This window comes from Crocodylus porosus, unplaced genomic scaffold (genome assembly GCF_001723895.1).
Source record: "Crocodylus porosus isolate Cpor-Errol unplaced genomic scaffold, CroPor_comp1, whole genome shotgun sequence".
Classification (NCBI taxonomy): domain Eukaryota; kingdom Metazoa; phylum Chordata; order Crocodylia; family Crocodylidae; genus Crocodylus; species Crocodylus porosus.
The window spans coordinates 21,621,856-21,638,979 of record NW_017728915.1 but is presented as its reverse complement, the minus strand read 5'-3'; the positions used below and the strand labels follow the sequence as shown (position 1 = coordinate 21,638,979).

The following is a 17,124-nucleotide window of genomic DNA, read 5'->3' as shown; positions in this document are numbered from 1 at the left end:
TAAATGGACATCTGTATGCATGTTAAAATAAGCATATAAATTAAAAGGATGTCAGAAAAGTTAATATTTTAGAACTATTTTGCTGTAATCAGTACAGAATCTTGGAAATCTCAGCAAGCAGCTCAGCTAAACGATTCATTTGATAGGGGACAAGGAGGAGGATGCATCTCTCATGGGGCTGGTAGCCACACCACTTATTCAGCACACCTGCTTCAGCTGCCACTCAGAAAAGCAGCTTGCTTCACCCTTCCACTTGGAGGCAATGGAAGGGGTCTGGGAGAGCAGGAGACAGAGAGAGGGGGAGAGGGAGAGCGAGAACAAAGGGGAAAAAATGAACTTCAGAGCACTGGAAAAGGAGGGTCCCCAAAGGTGAAGGGGTCCCCATAGGTCAAAGCCCAGACATTTTGCACTGCTACCTGTAGCATGGCTGAGGCAATAGGCGAAAGGCCAGGAAAACTATCCTTGAGGGAAAAAAACACAAGTGCAATGAAAATTCAGTTTTAAAGTGTAGGGGAAAGTAAAAAAAGACCCAAGCACAATTAAAGGAGACTGCAGGCTGGAGTGTATAACACCATGTCACTGCAACTGATAAGGAAATTGCACGTGGGAACCACCCACAAAAAGGGTATAACTTAGATTATTTAACATATAGCTTCTAGCTTCTCAGTCTACAGTAGTGAAGGATTAGTTAGCATACCTGAAGAGGAAGGTGAGGAAGGATGTGGGCTGTCCTCCTGAGCACTTCCTGTCTGTGAGAGACCCCCACCTACTCCACTTTCCTCAGTAATATTAGAAGACCCTGGTGTCGTCGACCTGCTGACAGACTGAGACTCTTGATCGCTTCCAGACCCACGTCGCTCCTCCAGGCTACCTTGAATGATATCCTCCTCTCCTTTCCTGTCTCTCTTGTGGACCCTGGAGTGAACAACAACTTGGTGGTATGTTCTAAAAACCCTTCCACAGTCAGGGCACTCAGTTGGCTTTTCTTTCACATTTCCATGACTTTGAATATTATAATCAAGTCCCTGGTTCAGCCCATGTGACAAAAAATCTCTACTGCCTTCTAAAGGGTCTAGTTTGTTTGGCAAGTCTCTCTGATTGCCCATTTTAGTGCTGTGAACCAAATCAGCAGGCATTTTCTGCTTAGAGCCATCTGCTCCTACTAACACATACTCCCGCTTCTCCTTATCAAACATAACTCCAGCATTTGCCAAAGTGTCTTCATGGCTGCGCTGTATCTGCTGCTCTTTAGACAAAAAGCCATGTTCCATGGCCATTCCCCTTGCCATAAGCTGCCAGGCTTGATAGCTGTTTACTGGATCCATCTCTGCAGCCTTGGCAGCAGCCTGTAACCTTTCTATACAGCTGGATTTCAGAGGAGGCACCAGATTGAGACAGCCCAATAAAGAATGTTTATCCCCTTCAGCAATACTGTGGCCAATGCCAGAAATGGGTGAAAGGAGTTTCCCCAGGACTTCTTTCTCTTTCATGGGCATATCTCCTTTGTTATAAATCTGGTTTTGTTCACTTAAACTTGCCTTGTCTGGAGGAAGAAAGCCACTTTGCAAACATGATAGGTATCTTGAATACAAGTTCGCATGAGCCTCCTGTGACATACTGCTGATGGATACAGGTACTTCTGGGTCACTAGGAGATTTGTTTTTTACAGATAATTTATTCAGATGGACTTTCATGTGATTTTTGAGAAACCAAGGCTCTTTGAAACGCCTCCCACAAATCTGACAGCAGTGTTCAAAGGAATCCTTGTGCTTTCTCATGTGGCCTTTCAGGAACCAGGCTTGGCTAAAGACTTGGCCACATACCTCACAGCGAAACTCATTGGTAGACTGTTCACCATTCCCATTGGATCCCTGGCCTTGCGCCGACTCAGCAGTTATGTGAGCTTTCTCCACATGGCTAATCAACTCCTCCTCCTGTGAGGCAGCAAAGTCACACAGAGTGCACTTGTAAGGCTTGTGCAGGATCCTAATGTGTCTGTCCAGCTCTTCACGCTTCTTAAATTTGCCTTTGCAAAATGTACATCTGAACCCAGCAGTCTGAGCAACTACTTCTTCCTGGACACTGACTGGCTTTGGAGAGGGAACAGGGTTTGAAATATCAGGTGTGCTGTGATTAGCTGGCACAGACAGATTGCAGTTTGCAAGAGGCATTGGTTGTGAATGCTGCTGTGTTTTCACATCAGGTCGTGGCTGCAAAAGGCTGCTTTTCATCTGCTTGTCCCGCAGAATTGCTCTTTCTTCCAGCTCATGTAAAAGCCTGTTTTCTTCTCGGACTCTTCCACGGCCTTTACCGAGGTTCCCAAGTTTGTGAGTACGTAAGTGAATCTTCAGGTTGCCCTTCTGAGCTGCTCTATGGTCACAGTATGGACACTTAAATGGTTTCTCTCCAGTGTGAGTGCGCATATGGAGAGAGAGGATGCTATTAAAACGAAAACGTTTCCCACAGAGTGGACATGGGTACTTTCTGTTCTTTCTAGCATCATCCTCTATATCACTCATCTGAGACATGATCCCAAGGTTTTGTCCATTTAAGAACTGTTGCAGATCTACTCTCCCATTCAGACTGGTGTCCACATCTCTATTGAGCTGGTTTGCTAACAGAGCCATCTGACTGCTGATTGGCTGATTTGCTATGGACACATGACTTTTGTCTTCCAAGGGCACTGATGCCTTCTCTTCAGCATTCTGCCTGTTCTGAAGCTCTGGAAAGGCATGGCTGAGCTGTGAAGTTATCTGATGCAGCTTCTGACTCATTGAATACTGGCCATTAAGTATGGTGCTGTTGAGATGGGCATCAGCTTCTGGTACAGCTGAAGAAACACCAAGGCACAAACTAGCTTCCTCCATCTCTGAAAATAAGAAAATATTTTAGCTTTGTACTATAATAGTTATAAGCAGTGAATCAACTATATCCACTGGCATAACATTTGCATTTTATGTTTTACCTACACATAATAATGCAAAGGAATTAGAGGAGAAAACAGTAAAAAGTATATTATATGCCAATTATACTATACTACTGTCATCGTATTTGTGCCTTCATCATACTGTATGTTTACAGATAGCTTTTCATTAATACTTTAAAAAATTAGCACGTTACAAATTTCAGTATTTTATCATTATAGAGGTAGCATAAGCTTTCAACTTCTTTTTTTCCTGTGATATTGCACCTGTTTACATTTTAAATCTATAGAAAAAGAAATGTTATGCATCTCTTCCAATTCCATTAAAAGAAAGCAAACAAAAAACAAAAATAGACTCCATTTATAACTTTCAGTTCCATTAACCATATTCAATATATTACACGTTCCACAATGAGAAAGATAGTTTTATGATTTGACAAAAAAAAACAAAAACGATAGCATGATATTTACTGGTATACAATAAAACAAGATAATGTTTTGGGAAAAAATAAAGTAAAGGACAAGCTTTAGAACAATAAAAGGGATTTTGCTTTAGTCAACAAAAAGTGCAGTAATATCTCATTAAGCTGATTAGTATGCTGCTTAGAAACAGTACTAGGTGCTGTAACACATGATTATAATCATAAAAATCCTTCAGTGTTTGCAAGTAAGCATTAACGAGGTATATTAAATTTTAAGGAGACTGCGACTAGCAGCTTTGTAAACCTCTGAGATTAAGATTTAACCCTTCTGTTACAAAACATTGTTATTTTGTCATTTTTGAAACTGTGCCCATCAAAATATGCATACATTATCTTCTGCCAAGTCTTTAAATTCATCACTGAGAACCTTCACATTTCAGTACTTATAAAACTTGCAAGATTATAGAGAAATATCTGTCCTCCAATGGCTGAGATATGTGATTTAAGAGACTTTGATTTGTTTTAAAGAGCTCTCTTATGGAACTAGATAAAACCAATTAAAATCCAGGGAAGGTGCTATAGGAAGCCTCAACAAATTTAAGAATTTTAATAACTTTCCCAATATACAGTAATGAGTACAAATTATACCTACAGTATGTGTATTGCAGAAAATTAGAACTCAAAGCTGTTTGTTAAACACAAGTGCTCAGTGCTGGTCTGCCTAATTGTCCATAATAATCTTCTATCCTTGCCATTTCCTCTAGTCTATTCAGGAATAATGCATCTATAAAATTTTATTTAAAACAAAAAAAAAGTTTTACATTAATGATTTTCAACTAATATGAAGTTGTAAGGTCAGATGGAAACATAATGAAGATCTTTCTTGTTTAGGGATATAATTTGACATTTTCTCCAATATGAAATTATGAGATCCTTAATTTATTTCCAAAAAGCAAATTAAACTTATTCCCAACAAAGGAAATTAATCCATTATTTTTTGGAAAAAGAAATACACTCACCAGGCTTGCAACAAAAGCAGCACACTTAGATGGAGGTGAAGAAAAAACGTTATTTTACTTTATAGTGGCCTCTTGTCAGAAAATCTGGGCCCCAGATCTGGAAAATACTTAAAATGTAACTGTGTTGATGGAAACAGTCCCATAGACTTCAATGGGACCACTCTTACGAGCAAAGTTACATACATGTTTAAGTATTTTCAGGATTGGGGCCTAAGAGAAACATGGGTGGTCTCCATTGGGAGACCTGTTTAGTTTAGTTTGACAGGAAGATTGATGCTGTGATGTGATGCAGATTTTGTAAGAGAAAGGGGGGAACATATATATGCACATATGTATGTATGCATTACAGATGAACCAAGATGAACCTAAGCCACAACGTTTGTTTGAATACAGTTCAGAACTTTCCAAATTTGAATGGGTTCAGATTCAAGACTTGTATTTGGATATATTTTCTAATTTAGGTTCCATATTACTTATAAATGACACAAACATATGTACATAAAAAATATTTAGCACCTATGCTCTTGTCACTAGTGCTTTACATTCAAACAACTGTGAGTTTCAGAAAACTAAGATTAATTCAAGAGTTCAGCCAGGTTTTCAGAGTAAATTAATGGAATTCCCTGCCCTTTGCTAGATTCAGTATACTGGATCACTCCCGTACAAGAAACAAATAGATGCAAGTTTGGTTTAAATGTATTTTTTAATCACTTGAAACTTCATGGAGCATAGCACTTGTTAAGGCTGCCTGTCAATTAAACCTGATTTGACCTCATCTATCTAATTTCTTCAAATAAGCCATCTTCTGCTTCCTCAAATTTCTTGTTTTTGTTTCTAGCTGAGGGTGTTTTTGACTTCATGAGCCAAGGCTTTTAGAAATACAGGAATTTGAAAATTCAGGGTAAGCATATTAAGTACCTATAGATATTAGTTTTGTAAGAGTCTTCTTAGACGATCATTTTTCTACAACAGCTTGATATATACACTCCAAATTTGATTTATTCAATTGACCTCAATGGGAACTGGTGCCTTTAAGTGGCAGCAAAGCTGGGGTGGTTAATTTTAGCATTTTATGCTCTATCAAAGTTTGAAAACTCTGTCAGTTCCCAGTGGAGTTCATTAATTCTGATGGTTAACCCTAAGCATCAGTTCTAATTTCAGTTGTTGAGTTTGGTTTTATATTTAAGTTTTAAGTTATTTTGTAGCTTTTTCTTTCACAGAGAGTCTTATAAAAACTGGTAACAGTTACAGCTGTAAAGCTGAAAGTCTGTTAGTGATTTTTCCTTCCAACAGTTGTCCTACTCTTATCAACAGGACATAATAATCTCTTCAACTCTCTAAAACAGTCAGCCGTTCTATTCCATGTTCCTGGCTCCTGGTTGCTGATCTATTCATATACTTTATATACTTCCCACCAATTCCTGTGTGCTCTTTGGTATTTTTGGTCTTACAGGTGATTATATGTAAAATTCAGGGGATCTTGTTTAATTCTGTTTTCATTTTTAAGACATTAACTTCATGTTTCTCAATATCTCAGAAACCAGCTGAAAGTAACTACATATTTAAATCATGCCATGGATTTTAGAACCCGACTTGCGATTTTTTTACTGGGAAATGCTGCAGGTATGAGTGAATTTTTGTCCCATCCTGTTGCATATAAAATACATAGTCTCATGAGATGGCTACTCTTCAATTCTGAAGCTCTCAAACTAGGATTACTTTACACAGGCTGCAAAAGCTGACCATGCAGAAGGTCCCAAGAGGAAAACCAGACCTATACCTTCTCTGGGGAGCAGAGGGAGTTAATTCTGTTGCTCCCCTAACCAGAAGTGCACAGAAAGGTCACAGAAAAGGTACAGTAGCCAAAATGCCATTCTGGTTATTTTATTTTAGCCAAGAAAATGAAGAAAAGTGGCAGAGCAGCAGAAGAAACTGATTTGTGTACAGAATATAAATTACACCTTCCTGGTTCAAGTTAACTCACAGTCCCCCGGCATCCCAGGATGCTTTACAGCACTGGGCTGAGCTGTGCTGTCTGCTCCAGCAGAACAGAGTTGGCCCTGCCCCCTGCTCCCTAGTTGGAGCACTGTCACCCTCCCCTATCCCAACAGCACAGGACCCCCTCCCTTCCCTTCACCTCAGTGTGCCAGCTGCTGGAGCAGTGAGCAGAGCAAAGACAGGCAGGGGCTGCTGTGTTCCTGCCAAGCAGATCCCTGCTGGGGTCCCGGGCTGGTGGGAGAAGGGATTTAAACCACACTCCCCTTCCCTCCCTTCCCTTCCTCTCTCCTCCCCTCCGCCTCAGCATGCTGGCCTGGGGTCAAGATCTGGCCATGCCTCCCCTCCTCTGCTCCAGTGGGGAGCAGAGGAAAAGCCTAGCAGGGGCCGCTTTCCCCATCCCCCTCCAAGGTCCCCCAGGGGTCTGGCCACACCATCCTCAGCTTGATCAGGGAGGGGCAAAAAGCCTGGACCGTTTCTCTCCCATCTTCCCCGTAGCCTTCCAGCCACTGCAGAAGGGAAAGGAAGGATCATTTGGGCACCCCCCAGCTTGTAAACTGAGCCATGGCATGCATGTGGCTGCATTTCTGGAATCAAAAGTGAATGTCTATTCACTTGCTTCTCAGTCCAATCTATGCAGTTTAGCCTAACCTGCAAAGACTGAACTGATTCAGGCGTGGGCTTTTTTACTGTCTGTACTTAGCCAAGAGGATAATCTCTGAGTCACCACATAGAATCACAGAAAAGTGGGGCTGAAAAGGACCCCCAGAGGTCCTCTACTTGAACCCAGTGTTTGATCCTGCCTTGGTGAGATCATCCCTATCCTAACCATCACATACAAGTCCTTATCTAACCTAAGGGAAGGAGCAGAGGCTCTGTCATGGAAAGAGCCACAGGGTTTTTTTGAATAACAATAAAGTACCTTCTGTAGTTGACAGACAGACCATATTTGGCAATGCCAACTCTATCCAGAAACTCAGATTTGCCACTGTTGAAGCCAGCTTGGCAATGAGAAGACAGTCCAGCTCTCAGGCCATTTTCAACCAAGTCCACAGGAAAACAGTTCCAACTTTGCTGATTTCCTTAATTCTTTTCACCTCCCTTTAACTGCCTTCACTACTGTTTAGTTTCTCAGTGTTGATGATCCAGCTACTGAAACCATTTAGGCTGGTATAGTCCCAACTAAATCTGTGTCAGGGCACTTGCTCACAGTGCCCGGATACTGCTGCAAACTGTAAAATCCCCTGCTATTGAATCTACTCTTCTTCCCTTGCCTCTGTACCTCCTCTGATAGCAGATACCATTTAATTCCTTCAGTACTACTGTGCACTTCTCTTCTTGCCATTCATTCTCATGTTGGTACAACCCTTTCTGTAAGAGATCTCATTTTTAGATAGTTTCCTTCATCTTCCATTCATTCAAAGCCTGAAGAACATGGAAAGTCTTATTAACTGATATCTAAAGTTTATAAAATAATAGGCTTTTTCATATCAATATTTTAAAATACTTAACACCCCCTTGCCTCCCAGAAAAAGGAAATTCTTGGACAATATTTAGAATCTTATATGTGCTTTTTAAAATTATGTGAAAGGCAGGGATTATATAACTAAAATTTAGAACACAGCTGTAATTTTTTGATCCTGCATCAACAGCTTTCTCAGCAATTTACCAGAAATCTGCTGTTCCTGATCAGATGTTTTCAGTGGTCATCACAAACCCTTACACTTCTTATGTAAACTAGACCCTCTCACAATTCACCTGTCAATTCAGATCAAAAAATCTCATCTTATATCTGCAAGTAATATGAAAAAACCATCCTTCTTCATCTGTCATTCTATCACGAGTAAAAGAACACAAAGTAATTAATATCATATCCCTACAAAATGGCTTGGGTTTTGTGTAGCTAAGGCACCATCACCTCCTTTATTCCCCATTGCAGTCCCAAAGGTCAGTTCTTGTCAGTCAAGAACTGACCTTTGGGACTGCAAGTACCATCTATGCACTAAGTTCCCTTCATCAAAACATGTGGGGGCTCATTCTCAGTAATCACTGCTCAGATTTTGAACCTCCTCCCCTTCCTCCACAGCACAAGCAGGGACATCTTTTGGAAGTGGTGGAGGACCTTTTTATTTTGGCAGGCTTGTAGAAGGCAGTGTTAAATTTTGATGCATTTTCTGGGAAACTGTTTTATTGCTGTTACATTATCTGCTTTATGTCTTTTTATTGTGATCCTTATGACCCTGAGCCTTATAGGGGAGGGCAGCATAGAAATCAAACAAACAAACAAATAGAAAAAGTAGCAAATCCATTCTCTCTAGAAACTGCCCTAATATACAAGTTTACCCCCCTCGTCCATTTCACATACATTGAATGAATCTGTAAGTGTGAGTGCAATGTAAGTGTAAATTGCAGAAATATATTACTAATATGTCAGTGGTATAATCGGAAAAACATACTAATTAGGGCTTACTGAAAACAAATCACATCAAAATGTTTTTGACAGAAAGCGAGTTAAATTCTTCAAAAAATTCTGTGCCTCGCACATAAATTCTGTACGTGTAATTTTTCAACTTGTTAAAAAGCCAAATACCAAAAAGGTCTGAAAATGTCAATGTGAAAACACCACTGTTGTATCTCAAAGGATCTGTCATTCAGGAGGCTCACATCCCATTCTTCTTCCTGGGGAAGGTTCTGCAGCCTGACCCACATCTCTCCTGATGTACAATGGCAATAGGGCAAATCTCCATCAATGGGGGCTGGGGGGAAAAGTTGTGCAGTATCATAACAGATACATATCCTGAAAAATAGAGATATGAAACATGCGCCTCACTCAACATTTTGAGTTTTGGGCTCAAAGATTTTGACTGATTTTTTTTTTTTTCTGAAAAGTCAAAGTTTTCCACAGCGAGGAAAAAAAAACTTCCATTCCAATGCTAAGCCATTTGTGTAATGTGATATTGCCATTTGTGAACAAGATATGAAAATATTCCAACATCTGTATTTCATCCCTCATACCATCATAGGAAATGAAAGTGAGCTCCCTACTTCTGGAACACAAATTCTCACTCATAGGCCTATGCCAAGCAACACCAAGGACTTTCCAGCATGCACAACAAGTACCACATATGACAAAGCAGGGCTGAGCCCTGCACAAGAAGCAATGAAGTTATGAGATAACATGGGTTTTCTACATGTAGTGTACACACAGTGATTTCTTACTTCCATGACGAGACAACTCCTGGCTTATACAATTCACTTCAAGATATATGCACCAGCAAAATCTTCTCTCATCGTTCTCATAAAAATCCAGTGAGCCATTCAATTGCCTTTGATGGTACTAATAGTTATTTTGATTTCACTCAAATTTTTGCCCTCAAGACTATTTCCCATGATATCAATAACTAAAGTTCTGACTTCAGCAATTTCAATAGAATATACAGATTTTATTTGAGTATATGAAATGGATTAATGGAATTTATAATATTATGATGCCAGAAGTGGCTATCATCACAGACAACATTAATTTAACATGAAAAGCTTGAATTCCTCCTGCTAAAATCAGGGAAAACAACAGATAATAAATGGGTTTAAAACATTCTAAGTCAACAGAATGCACTACATTCATACCAGTTCATTCCTATTGGACAGTGAACACCTACATTTCCTTTTTCACTACAGTACAGAAAATAGGACTTTAAAAACATTGCTGTGTTGTTACTGTATCTCAGATAAGACTAGTTAAAAGATTCACAGCTCAGTAAGCAAATTAATGCTTTACATGCTCATGTGTTCCAATAACATACTCTTTTAGGCCCTCATTCTGGATGTAGTTACAGTTGTGAGTCCATTTGCTCAGATACAGACACACTTTCAGGATTTAACTCTCAGCATTAACCTGCCCACTAGAAATATTCTTGTGTATCTATATTACCAGTTGGTCGATTGATGAATCCTGGATGTGCAAGTATAGGTTGTTTCACTCTCAGTGACTTGTAAACAGGTATCAATGAGGAACTCTGGAATATGTACTGAATTTTTATTAAATGTTGTCCTTATTATTGTAGCTGAAAGTGTTTAACTAAGGTTGTTATAAGCATAATACACTCCTGTTAAGAAATACAGAACACCAGACTACTGAACCTTTTCAGGGTCATTAAACAGCTGTAAACATTATTACAAAAATAAACCAGAGATTTCATGCTTACATTTTAGCCCAGAGCTTGGTGTGCTGAGCAAGTACATTTTTTTCATCTCTTACAATCAACGCTGGTGACATTTGGGCATCCAAACAAATTACATCACAAATATTACCGAGGTGGGTAGGATACTGAGTGGTTTATTTGTCAGATGATTAATATATAAACTGTAGGGCAGTATGGTTGACCTATTCTTCTTTGCCATATATGCAGTCAATACTAAAAGACATAACTTGAAATAGTTAAATTTTAACACGAATGTATATGATGTGGGGTTCATTTATATTTAATATGATCGTTATGGTACTATCCAATCTGATAGAATGTAATAAACATAAGGCCATATTCTCATTGCATTTTTTCTAGTGTAAAATTAGAATAACTTCATTTACTCCATTGGTGTAAGTGGGAACCTGATCCTTGATCCTTAAAGATTATTTCTAATAGGCTAGGATTAAGAAATATACATTATGTGAGAGATGGGAAAGAAATGGAAACCAATCTCAAAAGTCTCTGAGATTGATATTAGCCTTCCAATACTTAACAGTCAAGAGAAGACAATATCTGGCAAAACTACAGATCAAATTGTAATACTGATATTAAGCAAATTCTTCATTACTTTTAATAGGAAATTCTATTGAAATGATTGCATGATAAACCCCTCTGTTTTCAGTGTAGTTTTCATACCTTAAAAAGGTTAGAATAAGGACTTTCAAAACTACCTTAAAATCAATTAATTAACAAAATAGAAAACATTGATTAGTTTATGTTGCTTTCATTTTCCACTGGGAAAGTCATTTGGTTTCTAAAATACTGTAGGATACTCTCTCTCTAGCTTGCATGTCATTTTGAACCTTCACTGGTGAGTAAAAGATAAGCCATAAAAATAATCTTTATTTTGTAGCCCCTGTGAAGTGAAAGACTAAAAGCCATTTGAAAATGCAGTCTACAAACTACAGTGACTCATGAGACTTTGAGAAGAGGAGAAGCATTTATAAATCTCACTCAAGATTAAAATAGAAAGATTAAAAGAATGCAGACAAGCTGTTTACTTTATTGCTACTTCACATGTGACTTAAAATCTCTTTTTGTCACATATTTATTCTATTTTATTATCAGTATATTTAAAAAGTGGGATCTAAACAAGTGAGAGATAGAAACGGTGCTGAAAGTTCAATAGCTCAACCACATTTTTAGAAATCCTGTTGTAATTTTCCATCTCAGGCACTAGATACATCAAAGATTATTATTTTTAAACTTAGAAGAAGACGTTCTTATTTTTTTTTAAATCTCAATTGATGACAAGACCAAAATAATAGGGCATTCAAGATTCCAATTTGAATCTCAGTATTTGGAATCCTCAATGATCCTGAAGTTTCTGTTATTTTGGAACCAGTAGTCTTTTTTTGTATAAACGTTTTAACTTTTACTTAATTCAGAAAGTGAAAGATTGTTTTTATTTTCTCTAGGTTGAATGATTTTCTGCAGCATATATCTAATAATTCACTTGAATTGATTTATCTAAATAGTGTTCACCTCAAATAGAAAAGCCTTAAAATTAAACTTTTAATAATCCCACTTTAATCTTACATTGTAAAAATAAAAATCCCAATACTTTTTGAAAATTTTATCAATTTTTTTTCCTTCACTGTTTTTCAGGCATTTTGCAACTAGAGGAGTTTGGTGTTTTGAATGTTCTATTATCATCTGAGGACATTATGCTAAAATGATTCTGAAAGAGGAGTTGTGACACAAATCAATTATATTTTTTTAACATTATATATATTACAGACCCTATTAATCCTCCACCCCTGACACAAGCAAACTGCAAATGAAGGCACAGGTAGTTTTGACTAGGTCAAGACAGTAGGATCAGACCCCATGTACTTATAAGGATGATAAGGGATAAGACCACAGAACTCAGTTCACCTACATTTAGAAACAATTTAAATCCAAGAGCCACTGACTGCAGTCCTATGTTGATCATTTTATTTCCATTTCAGAGGGGTTTAGAATTTGATCTTGTGCAAAACTAAATACAATGTAAAATGCACATATGCAACAAAGATCAAAGCATGAATGACTGTGAAATATTCATACAAGACAGCCCAGTGAGATTTTGTTCACAGGGGCACCTGTCAGGAGCATAAGCTTGGATAGAAATCATCAAATAAGTACACAAAATCATTACTAAAATCCAGGCATACAATCAGATAGTCAGTTGTCTGAAACTACTGGATTGTAGCCAACATACTGGCTCAACAGACTAATGCTTTGGTCTTTTCAGCTCCTCAGGGCCCTAGTTCAGTTCCTCCTGCTACTGGTCAGGTCAACTGTCTGTACCTGGTGTTGACTTTCTTGGCATTTAATGCTAGGAGTGAAGCAAAAAAAGCCTGAGTCCATCAGTTCCCTTTGACCTGAGCTGCAGAAACATCTGCTGGTTGAGTCATGAGCTGCTTGTTGGCCAAGTTTAACAGTAACCGATCCTGTTGTGGATCAGCTCTCTCAGCAGTAGGTGTCACTGCAATAAATAGATGGATTTCTAGGGACCTAGATACACATTCCCAATGAAAATGCATAAACAGAATATCTCTGAGCAAATGAGGTGTTTCAAAATAGGTGACTTATCCAATGAGATGATCATTTTTTCCCTCTGTATGTGAAAAGCAGAAACATTTGTTTCTGGAGAAAGAAAACTGCAGAAGTGGGATTGCCAGCAAAAAAAAAAGAAGTCATTTTGCCCTTTAGTCTTGTGTCACAAAGATCCTTTAATTCACATTAATCACCTCCCTGCAATCCCAGTTCTATTAAGAAAAGGACTGTTATAGTTAAACCTTTTTGAAAACTCTCTCTAACAAATTAAGCAATTTTCTCTAGTGGAACAAAAGACCTAGTTATATTGAAAGACACTATACGCTCAACTGTAGTTTTAGGACTTAGCAAAGATCACAAGGTTAGCCTATTTTATAACAAATTAAAGAGTACATAAATCTATATGAAGAACAAGGAAAAAAATACTTAAAATGGCTCCAGGAAAAAAACAAACAAAAATGACTGCTCATTTATAGATTTAATTAATACTAGCACATATTTTGAAAAAGCTGCAACCAATTTATGTTTGAAACAGAAAGTGTTGCATGCCAAATAATGCCACAAACTCATCTGAGGCCACACACTATTTTGTGCTGTTACAATAAAATGGTTTGTGGGGTTATTGAGGATGTTTGGTTTAATCAACCCAGCAACAATATGCCTAAAAAGCAAGTATTTTAATATTGGTTTAAAAAGACAAGGAAGTCTTAATTCATTTATGCACATGTCTAATACATTATGTCAGGTTATATGATGAGATACATACAGAAAAATACGTAAGCAACAGTGCCTCATGAATTTACAGAAACATCTTTCCCAAAGTGGCTGCTTTCTCATGTAGAAGCTACAGCTTATTCCTAGGCAGCTATCTTTATGGGAATAAAGTAATCTCCAAGCATTCACCGTCCATTTATAATACTCACATTACCCAAATACACAACTTTGACAATGTATTTCTGGCTCCCAAAATAGCCATAAAGATTTTGAAACAGGATTCAATCAAAAGGCTCCTGCATAGATGTTACATCATAGGAACTCCCACCACAACAACTGAAATGCTATGTGAACTGTGAAGCACCTCTTTCCCCTTCTGTCAGAATCTACACCTACATCAGACTGATCAATATGTATTGCAGAGACGTCATCAGAAATTGTCAGGGGACTCAACGTTCCATATGTAAGATTATGTTTTTCTTTGCCTGCATAACTGGTATCATCCTGGTCTAAGTGTTTAATTCAAGAGACCACAGAGGGCCAAATTTGTAGTCAATCTACTGAATGCTCATTAGAAAAGCTGCACCTAAGCACCCTTTCCCCAAACTAAAGCCTGTTCATCCACGTACCCGTACGCCATAGAAAGTTTCTTGCCACCTCCACCTTTGCAACCCAGTTTATATAACTACTTTTTGTACACAGAGGGCACATCTATATGAGATGCCTAATTGCAAGGGAGTCTAATTTAAATAAGCATGCACGTCTACATGTGCGCATGTGTGCTGCATAATAAAATGTAGGTAGCAAATTTATGTTAGATTAGTTACTGCACAGTTACACACATGCAGATACGACCCAGGACCAACTTTGCTCCTGGGTCAGCCCTACCACAAGGCCCCAGCCTAAGGCTAGCCCCTATGACAGCCTCTATGACAGCCTCATGCTTTAAAAGCCTGCAGATATTTTGAGCCCTGGGGCACACATGCAGGGAGTCTGAGGGTACTCCAGGCTCTGTGTCCCCCTGGGCAGGCCACAGCCTTGCTGTTCCAGCCTGCTTGCCTGCCAGGGTTGCACTATTGAGGTCCACAGGGTGCTACAGGCTGCTGCAGCTTCTGACCAGGCCCGTCACCCCCCAGGTAGAGCTGCAGGCAGCTTCTTGCTGGCAGGGCCAGTTCCACCTGCCAGCAGTGGATCCCCAGCAGCCTGCCTGCAGCCTGCAGGTATTGTAGATCACTGCCTCTTCCATGCAACTTCCAGTCCTATGCCATGCACCTGCATTGGATGCTGCAGGCAGCTGCCCAGGCCCAGAGAGACGGCGCAGGATCCCTAATGGCATCCTCTTCACACAGACCCGTGCCCACACCTGTGCCTTCCCCTTGGTCCAAGGAGGAGACTGGTGACCTTGTGGTCCTATGGGGCAAGGCAGAGGTGCAGCGCCAGTTCAAGCAGGGTGGGCGGTGCAACACCCACATCTATGAGGTGCTATCAGGCTGGATGAAGGAGTGTGACTACAATTGGTCATTGCAGCAGTGCTACATAAAGTTCAAGGCCTTGTGGGCACAGTGGGTCACTGTAACTGACCACAGTTGTTGGTCCACAGTGCCCATAAGCCTATGCAGCAACTGGATGCCATCTATGTGCCCTGGGACCCAGGCCAAAGCCATGCTGTCTATAGCAGCATGGGTGGCCTGCCTGAATCCCTGCCCCAGCCTGGTACCCCCAGTGTCATGTCACTGGAGAAGGGCCTCTCAGGTGTGCAACTTGTCCCATTGAGCTCCCCAGCTGCAGTCTCCACCAGTGGCTTGGAGAGACTGGGCCAGTGCCTGCCTCAAAAGCTCCGCAGCCCTAGGGCCAACCATGAGGTGCAGCCCGCCATGACACAAATGGCCATCAGCAGTGCCAGCTCCTCTCTGGGCTGGGGGACTCCCAGCCAGGCCCCCGCACGCTGTGCCCCACCATCCAAGGACACCACCCAGAACTGCATGCCATTGCTGCCAGCCAGGACCGAGTGGAGCCACCAGCCACACCATCCCCAACTACATGATAAGATCTGCACTGGGGGAGTGGGGAGAGCCCTCCATGCCTCTGCCCCCCTGGCCCAGCTCCACTCCCCTGGCCCCAGGTTCCTCCCCACAGCATGCATAGAGCTGGGAGATAGTGCCAAACTTTACTGAGCAGACTGTGCCCCTGCAATTAGGTGGGCACAGGCCTCTCACACACCAAGCAATGTGCTGATCCCGGCAGTAATGTCCTTCTTTTCTGTGGGGGCCAGGGATCTGTAACACAGCCACATACAGCTCTCCAGGTAGTGGCAGAGGTTGTGGGGCAGCTCAGGCTTGCTCCCCGATGCCATCATAGCTCAAGGCCCTGTACTATGGGCAGAAGGCATAAATGGTTGGGCACCCCTCAGTCCATGCAAACAGCTCCTCATGCACTGCCCGCCCTGGGGAACATCCCTGGAAAGGACCCCTGTAGGGAGGGCAGTTCCTCATCCCAGTCATCCAGAAGCCCCATGCCCAAGTCCAGGCACAATGGGCTGGGCGGCAGCACAGGACAGTGACTGACCAGCAACAAGAGGGAGGGAGTGGGATCTGGAACCACAGCAGCAGGTGCTGTGAGAAGCCTAGCCTGTCCCAGCCTGAGAATGGGGCAGGGGAGGCAGACTGCCTGCAGCCAGCACGGAGCAACCCGGCAGCCCCAGGGGAGTAAGCAACAGGGGGCTTGGCCAGCAGCTGCCTGGGCCTGGGCTTAGGCCTGCCCAGCTGACTTACCTGTGCATGCCCGACCCCCGATCCGAGGCCATTCTGTCCTTCTATGGAGTATCTTACCTGAGAGATGTTGCAAACTCTCACAAACAGCTTTTGTCTCATGGCTCTGAAAATCCTGCAGCTGCATGCAACGGAGAAGCTGCCCTTAGCAGTTGCCACCACCAATAGCCAGGGTCCTGCAAATGTGCCGGCTCTGCCAGAGGCAGATACAGGACTAAAGCCATCCTCCTGTAGTGGGCCAGTGGCAGCATCAGAGGACTGGCTGGAAGACTCAGAGGCCTGGTGGGTGGAAGACATCACCCATGAGGATATACAGGACCAGGCAGACCAGGAGTTCTGAGCACAGCTCCTGGCCTTGGTGTGCAAGCAGCCTGACCTGCTGCGGGAGCAGAATGCTATCCTGGCCTGGGCAGTGCAGACCACGGATGATGACTGGACACTGTTCTGGCCCTGGCAGTCACCTTCATGCTGCATGCTGCCTGGCCCCTGACCCTA

The 17,124-nt window shown here is 41.2% G+C and overlaps 1 protein-coding gene across 4 annotated transcripts in view; it reads right to left on the bottom strand.

Moving 5' to 3' along the window:
- The window catches only part of ZNF536 (zinc finger protein 536), a 333,084-nt gene that overhangs the window by 253,054 nt on the left and 62,906 nt on the right, over window positions 1-17,124 (bottom strand). For all 4 annotated transcript variants that reach the window (XM_019535810.1, XM_019535811.1, XM_019535814.1 and 1 more), the window contains one exon: window positions 698-2,869. In XM_019535810.1, coding sequence (XP_019391355.1) covers window positions 698-2,867 — 2,170 coding nt within the window. In that variant the 5' untranslated portion in view covers window positions 2,868-2,869. The remainder of the gene's footprint in view (window positions 1-697; window positions 2,870-17,124) is intronic.